Source organism: Triticum dicoccoides, chromosome 2B, assembly GCF_002162155.2.
Source record: "Triticum dicoccoides isolate Atlit2015 ecotype Zavitan chromosome 2B, WEW_v2.0, whole genome shotgun sequence".
Classification (NCBI taxonomy): Eukaryota; Viridiplantae; Streptophyta; class Magnoliopsida; order Poales; family Poaceae; genus Triticum; species Triticum dicoccoides.
Genome location: NC_041383.1, coordinates 752,722,206 through 752,730,057, shown reverse-complemented (window position 1 = coordinate 752,730,057; position 7,852 = coordinate 752,722,206). Strand labels below are relative to the sequence as shown.

The window sequence follows — 7,852 nt, the reverse complement described above, 5'->3', positions numbered from 1 at the left end:
GAGGAGGCGGCCAGTGGAGGAGGAGATTCGGCGGTTCTGGCGGGGAGCGGGCGGTCCGGCACGGTGTGTCCGGCGCCGGACGAACATGTCCAGCGGCGTGCGGGGGGGGGGGGATTTTTAGGGTTTTGGGACCCGGAATTGGAGGGAGATGCATATTTATACATAGAAGGAGGTGGGAGTGTCCAAATGAGGTGTAGTTTTCGCCCACACGATCGTGATTGAACGACCAAGAGCATGGAGGTGGTTTGGATGAGTTATGGGCCACTTTGGAGGGGTGTTGGGCTGCAACACAAAGAGGGCTTTTGCGGTTACCCGGTTAACCGTTGGAGTATCAAACGGACTCCAAATGGCACGAAACTTGACAGGCGGTCTACCGGTGGTGTACCATTGCCGCTTGGAAAACCTCGGTCCGTTCCGAGAACGTTTAACACCCGCACACGAAAAGAGGCAAAAGGGGGCGCCGGATGACATAGGAGTGCCGGATTGCAAAACGGACAACGGGGAAAATGCTCGGATGCATGAGACGAACACGTATGCAAAATGAGATGCACATGATGACATGATAAAATGCAACACGCAAGCAAATGACATGGAAATGACGGCAAATAACTGGCAGACACCTGGCGCATCGACTCCGGGGCGTTACAATGTAGGTTCATGATAACTAATGTACTAGTGGACAAGTGTTAAATTAGAAAATCCTCTGCACACTGAATGGGCAGATCCATCCTTGAACCCAATCTAACATCTCCCAAAGATTAATCTCAAACTACAGCCAAACTCCAAAGTGCTAAGGCCCAAATTCTACAACACTTCCGAAGTACAGTAATATAAATTGTAGCAAACCGACTGGATGAATTTAGTTTGGACAAAGTGATAAAACATTTGCGTGACTGAACCTACTTCGATTTTGGTCCTAATCTGTATCCGATACTCGTCAGTAGACACAGAGCGCACGACCCTAGCAAGACAGGGGAGCAGTTTAGTTCTGGATCAGATCTTGAACAAGAGTTGCTCCTACTCTGGAGTCTCGACTGGAGTAGCAGGGCAGGCCAGGCTCCAGGCAGAGCAAAGTGGGGAGTAAACGCAGGGACAAACCTATTGAGCAGTGAGGCGGACTTGGCCCAGAAGAAGAGGATGTCGACGAGGAGGACGGCGTTAGAGAGGACCGATGTGAGGCTGTACCTGACGCGCTCGAAGGGGAACCAGATGAGTGTGGCGTCTGCGACGGCCGCCGCGGAGGTGTTCCTACGCCTCCAGAGGAGCAAGTCGGCGACTGGCGAGGGTGTGTGGCACCCGCGACGGCGGCCACAGAGGCGTTCCTCCTCCTCCAAAGGAGCAGGTCATCGACTGGGCGAGGGTGCGTGGCGCCCGCGATGGCCGCCGCGGAGGCGTTCCTCCGCCTCCAGAGGAGCAGGTCGGTGACTGGGCGAGCAGCTGCGGGGCAGGGTCAGTCAGTCAGTCCCGTAGATCGACAGAATCGAAGAGAGCAGATGAGGTGTTGGCGAGGGTGCATGAGGGCATGGAGGGGGCGGTGCTGCATGGCAGCCATTGGGATCGGCGGGGCGTGGGAGGAGGGGGAGGAGGCTCCTGTCCCTCTGTGTGCTAGTACTCGCTGGCGGCAAGTGGGTTGGGAGAAGAGAGGAGGTGGAAGGGAGGCCGGCTATGGAGGGGATCTGGATCAAGGGTTGTTTTCTTTTTCTTTTTTTTGAGACAAACATTGGTGGGTGGAGTGGGATGGTTGGTGTGGTGGATCGGGGTGGGTGGTGTGGGAATATACCAGTAGCGTGGGCATCTGACCATCGCTACAGCTATTCACAAAGTAGTAGCGTAGGTTTATAACCCTCGCTACTACTATGGCATGTCCGAGGGGGGCACGATAGAGACTGCTTAGTAGTAGCGAGGGTTAAAAACCCGTGCTACTACTATCAAGTTAGTAGTAGCGAGGGGTAAAAACACGTGCTACTAGTAAGTAGCAGTAGCGAGGGGTATAAACCCGCGCTACTAGTAAGCGTCTGTGTATAAGCTTTTCCCTAGTAGTGATTATGTGTCCTTTATTGATGATTAGAAATTCACGTGGATCTATCTTCTTAAGCACAAATATGAAGTTTTTAAGATCTTCCCTGAATTTCAAGCGTTAGTTGAAAGATTGTTCAATAGAAAAATTATTACCATGCAAACATACTTGGGTGGCGAATATGAATGCCTAAATTCCTTTTTTTGCCAACTAGGAATCACCCACCATGTCTCCTGTCCACATGCTCACCAGCAGAACGGATCAGCTGAAAGAAAACATCGCCACATTGTAGACGTGGGACTTTCCCTCTTGGCTCATGCCTCTATGCCTCTCAAATTCCGGGATGAGGCTTTTCTCTCAGGCACATATATGATAAATCACACCCCTAGCAAAGTGATCAACTTTGAAACTCCCTTAGGTCGTTTGTTTCATGAACAACCAAACTATCATTCACTTCGAGTTTTTGGGTGTGCTTGTTGGCCCAATCTCCATCCATACAATTCTTGAAAATTAGAATTCTGATCCAAACAACGTGTTTTCCTCGGATACAGTAATCTCCATAGAGGCTTCAAGTGTCTTGATGTTTCTGCCAGCCGAGTCTATATATCTTGTGATGTTATTTTTGATGAAACAGTTTTTTTCCTTTCAAGGCCTTAAACCCTAATGCAGGCATTCCTCTTCTCTCTGAAGTCTTGTTGCTTCCTGAAACTATTCCATCTGAGCCTATTGATCATGGGGGTGAACGTGTACTTGATCAACATGCTAAATTTTCTACTAATCCAGGTGAAAATCCAGCTCCTGTGCATAATTTTATGCAGACAGTACAAGATGAAAACGGCACAGAGCACGAAACAGATTCAGGTGTTGACAACACCGATCCCGAGGCTGACGACGCAGGTGTAGGCAGTTCAGGCGAATCTTCCTCGGGTCTGCGCACTCCACCCAGAGAACGACGCATGGGCGCGTCGGGCGTCGGTTTCCCAGGTGGGCCAACCTGTGGCAGGCACATGGCGCAGCACCAGCTGACCATTTCCTCGCGTAGCACGCCGCCCCTCGATGACTACCAGGTGTCCCAACCCGGCGCGGGAGCATCGGCTGGCGTCTCTGGCGCCGAAGCGACAAGGCAGGATGTCGGCCCCCCTGTCGCTGACAGCAGGATCGACGTGGGATCTCGTGCGGCTGTGACTCCTTCCACCGGATCCTCTGCGCCGCAACCTCATACAACTCCTGATGTGCCGACTCAGAGAACAAGATCACAACATGGTATTGTAAAACCGCAAGTCCGTACAGATATTACGGTCAGGTATGACAAGCTTAAGGTTCGTTTTGGGGGTTTAACAACTACTGGTGAACCAAGTAGTTTATATGAAGCCCTAAGTGACACTAAGTGGAAAATGGCTATGAATGATGAGTATGGTGCTCTTAATAAAAATAAGACACGTCACCTAGTTCCACCAACACAAAACAAAAATGTTATTGACTGCAAGTGGGTCTATAGAATTAAGAGAAATGCAGATGGTCAAGTTGATAGGTATAAGGCAAGACTAGTAGCTAAGGGTTTTAAACAGAGATATGGTATATACTATGAAGATACCTTCAGTCCTCTTGTGAAGGCAGCTACTATCAGACTTGTTCTTTCTGTTGCAGTGTCAAGGAACTGGAGCCTGAGGCAATTGGATGTACAGAATGCGTTCCTTCGTGGCATTCTATAGGAAGAAGTTTATATGAGACAACCACCTGGTTATGAGGTAAAAGGCAAGGAAAATAATCTTTGCAAACTTGATAAAGCCCTATATGGATTAAAACAAGCACCAAGGGCTTGGTACTCCAAGTTAAGTGAAAAAAAGCTTCAAACGATTGGTTTCAAATCATCCAAGAGAGATACTTCTTTGTTCTTCTATAGGAAAGGAAATATCACTATTTTTATGTTGGTCTATGTTGATGATATTATTGTTGCTAGATCATTAGAAGATGCAACTGTAGCTTTATTAGAAGGTCATAAGAAGGATTTTGCCTTGAAAGATTTGGGTGACCTACACTACTTCATGGAAATTGATGTTAAAAAGGTAAAAGATGGAATACTCCTCACCCAATAAAAATATGTCTTGGATATGCTTAAGCGTGCAGGAATGGTAAATTGCAAGGTCTCAAACATGCCTCTCTCTACATCAAAAAAACTGTCAAGAGAAGAAGGAGAGCCTTTAGGGGCCGAGGAGTCAACAAAATACAGGATTATGGTAGGTGCTTTGCAGTACTTAACACTGACAAGACCTAACATTTGTTTTCCAGTTAACAAAGTATGTCAGTACTTGCATTCTCCCACTTCTCAGCATATGACAACTGTTAAGAGAATTTTGAGATATCTCAGAGGTACTATGAGTACAGGTCTGAAATTTACCAAGTCAACTTTCAATGTTGTTAGTGCTTTCTCAGATGCTGACTTGGCAGGATGTCCAGATGACAGAAGGTCAACAGGAGGATTTTGTGTGTTCTTTAGTCCAAATTTGATTTCCTGGAGTGCACGTAAGCAAGCTACTGTCTCTAGGTCCAGTACAGAGGCATAGTACAAACCTTTAACTAATGCTACTGCTGAGATTATTTGGGTCCAAACTTTGCTACGTGAACTTGGAGTTATGCATTCACCAGTTGCACGCCTCTGGTGTGATAACATTGGTGCAATGTATCTGTCAGCAAATCCGGTGTTTCATCAAGGACAAAACACATAGAGGTTGACTATCATTTTGTTCGAGAGAGGGTAGCTAAAAAACTACTGGACATTTGTTTTATTCCCACATGTGATCAAGTTGCAGATGGCTTTACCAAAGCCCTATCATGGCGACAGTTAGAAGACTTTAAGAGCAATCTCAACTTGATGAAGCTGTGATTGAGAGGGCGTGTTAGAAAGAATTGTACTGTGTGTATATGGTATTGTATAAACTGTATATACCGCCGACACGGTTAGATTGCGTGGTTGGTTTGTGTGCGTGTATTGTTGTTATCTGGTAGTTAGGTTGTTAGGGTTTCTCCTCATATCTTGTATAGCTTTTCTTGAGGATTAATCCACGACCTAACTACCGTATCTTTGTAACCTATCCTTGGCTATATAACACGTAGCGTGTCCTTGCTAGAGGCATACGCTTCCACGCATTCTTTCACCTTGTTCTGAACAAAGATGACATACCCAACATCATGGAAACTCTTGTAAACGAAGATGCATCGATGAGCAGCCTTCCAAGAAATGCGCAAATAGTAGCCTCTATCAAGCGACATATCTCAATCACTTTAGGCGTGTGTGACTTCTTGTACACTCCCAGATATGAATGCATCTTCTCCTTTATATTCGCCTCAGTGTCTTTCTCTTTCGTCTTGTCCATATTGTCCTATGCTCTGCACACTTGACCATTGGAATATTGCACCTTTTGCTCTTCTTATCCATACAACCATTGCGCCTTAACACAAGGACATCCATCGCCAACAGGAGATGAGATTTAACAGAATCTCAATGACATTTTCTCACGGGAAAAAATTGATCAGCCAATACTACCTTGGGGGAAAGCCCGCCAACCATAAAACAAAAAATAAAAAGGAGACCGACCACCTTGTCTTTGACGATAGGTTGAAACGGTAACTTGGGCATGAATCCATTAAATTTGATCACATATCCCCATGATTACATAGGCCATAATCCAGCTAACCCACCGCCGAGCGAAGCCCAACATTAAAATTGTTTTCTCCGAAAATGCTCGATCCACACGATCATAAGTCTTGGATAAATGTAATTTATATGCGCAAATTTTCCTTGTGTAGTGTTCCAGATAATGAAAGCATTCGATCAATGCACTATCGGTAATGAGACAATGAGGAGCAAATGTACTTGGATTTTTTGTTTTTGCGAACAAGAAATTGGCCTTAATATCTTTTCCGTGAATGAAATCGGCCTTAATCACTTCACTAAGCACTTCGCCACAATACTACAGAGCCATAGGAAGGCAATCGGGTTGAATTCCCGTAACTCGCCATGCTGTTTTTTTTGGTGTGTGTGCGAAGGAAATCAGACTAAGCAAGCTCGTCTATATTGCATCAAGAGCTTCAACTTTGAGTGCATTCCCGGCAGCAGACGCTTTCACAGAAAGCGAAATACTCCATTCATTCGAAAATAAGTGTCACTGATTTAAAGTAAAATAAGTACAAAATTATTCTAAATCAACGAGACTAATTTTGGAATACAAACTTTGTCGTTATTTTAAAAATTCCTTGATTTGGCTAAATATGGGAAATCTTAATTCCATATGGCCCTTTTATATCCTCCTAGTCACTATTTTACCGCAATAATTCTAGCTTGGTGTTCTAAGTTGTGAATCAACACAATAGTGATGGTGGTCATTCCTTCTGGCATTTGACTGGTCTGAAAAAAATAGTGTTACCGCTTTTATAATGCCGGTCTTCATCATATCCCAATTGTATGGATAAAAATGCACAGGGAAGCATCGTAACCGATCTGGAAGTCACCGGTGGCAGCTAGCATTCCACTGTATTCATCGTCACCAAAATTCCTCATGAGAAGCGCGGATGAACAGATCACCTGTACCTCCGTAAACTAATATAAGAACGTTTAGATCATTATTAGGATTAGTTACAACCCATATTCAGACCAGGCATTGCTAGACCAAGAATGAAACCAAAAGAACAAACTGAAATTAACCACTACCTCTACTCTGCTTTACTTGAGAAAATTATTAACACTGCTACTGCCTCCAGGTCTCAAACGGTTCCAGCGTCTCAGTAGTAGGCGACGTCGAGCACCGCCCGGCGGTAGACCCCGTCGTCGCGGCGGCTCCAGACGGGGGCGCCGGGACGGCATGCCCGGCGCAGCCAGGCGACGTGGGCGGCGAGCGCGGCGCGGGCGACGGCGCAGGCCTCGGGCAGGCGGCGCGCGAGAGGAAGCCAGAGGTTGAGCGGCCACAGCAGCGGCGCCGAGACCTGGAACACCTGCACGAAGATCCTCGCCCCCGCGAACGCCAGCAGGTGGATCCCCATCGCCACCAGCTAGCTCGCCTCCACCTCCACTCCGCCGGCGTGTGCTGTGCACTGTGCAGCCGCGCGAGCCCCGCCCTCTGCTGGCGTTGCGGTGCTGATGAACTGAGGAGGCAAGAAAGCAAATGCCGACTGATGGTGTGTCGCGGCCGCGCTGGTGTGGCTCCGGTTTTGCCGGTGGCTGGGCTGGGCGGGGCCGTACGTGAGGGTGCAGCCTTCCCCGGGTGCGAGTGAGAGCGGGATGGACCTCCCCACTTTGTTGTCGTTGCGGATTTGCACAAGGCCGACAACTTGGTCAGATTTGGATAACACCACGACGAGGACGGACCGATATGCCACCATGTGAAGGGTAAAACGGGCACAAAATCGAGGAAATCTTAGATATTTTTTGCTGGGAGTGTAAACAGTTGCATGATCTACAATTCTACATCACCGTGCCTCTCACCGTTCAGGCATGGGTGCGCAGCCGGTTCGCCAAAGCACATATTTAGCATGATCAACAGATCAAGGCCGGAGTCCAGTTAATCATGACAGTAAGATGACCTGATAATAAGTAGATGAGCGTAGCACACATTGTACATGAATGGCATTACCTTATTTTTCCTGATTACGCTCGCACGGCTGCGCCCCCTATATAACCCCACAAGTCACTAGGAAGTTTACTCTAGTTCCTGCCATGGAGAAAACAGATCAATGTCCTGAAGAAATACTCTAGCGTTGTATTTGAAATGTTGGAGCAAACCAAAGCGAGCACTAGTCCCTTTTACACGTATCTTGCAGCATCAACGTGATGCTTCTATT

General features: G+C 47.1%; 1 protein-coding gene and 1 pseudogene across 1 annotated transcript; both read right to left on the bottom strand.

The window, feature by feature from the left end:
- LOC119368599 overlaps positions 1 to 1,552 on the bottom strand; it is a 23,467-nt pseudogene extending 21,915 nt beyond the window's left edge.
- A 4,614-nt stretch (positions 1,553 to 6,166) lies between these two features.
- Positions 6,167 to 7,571, bottom strand: LOC119366071. Its single transcript, XM_037631734.1, has 2 exons — positions 6,726 to 7,571; positions 6,167 to 6,614 (listed from the first exon to the last, which is right to left on the bottom strand). The coding sequence occupies exon 1, from the start codon at positions 7,052 to 7,054 to the stop codon at positions 6,797 to 6,799; it is 258 nt and encodes an 85-aa protein (XP_037487631.1). The 5' UTR covers positions 7,055 to 7,571; the 3' UTR covers positions 6,167 to 6,614; positions 6,726 to 6,796.
- Positions 7,572 to 7,852: the final 281 nt, after the last annotated feature.

What these genes read in the sequence shown, in the direction of transcription:
- LOC119366071 (XM_037631734.1), bottom strand. Translation starts at nt 7,054, where the DNA reads ATGGGGATCCACCTGCTGGCGTTCGCGGGGGCGAGGATCTTCGTGCAG.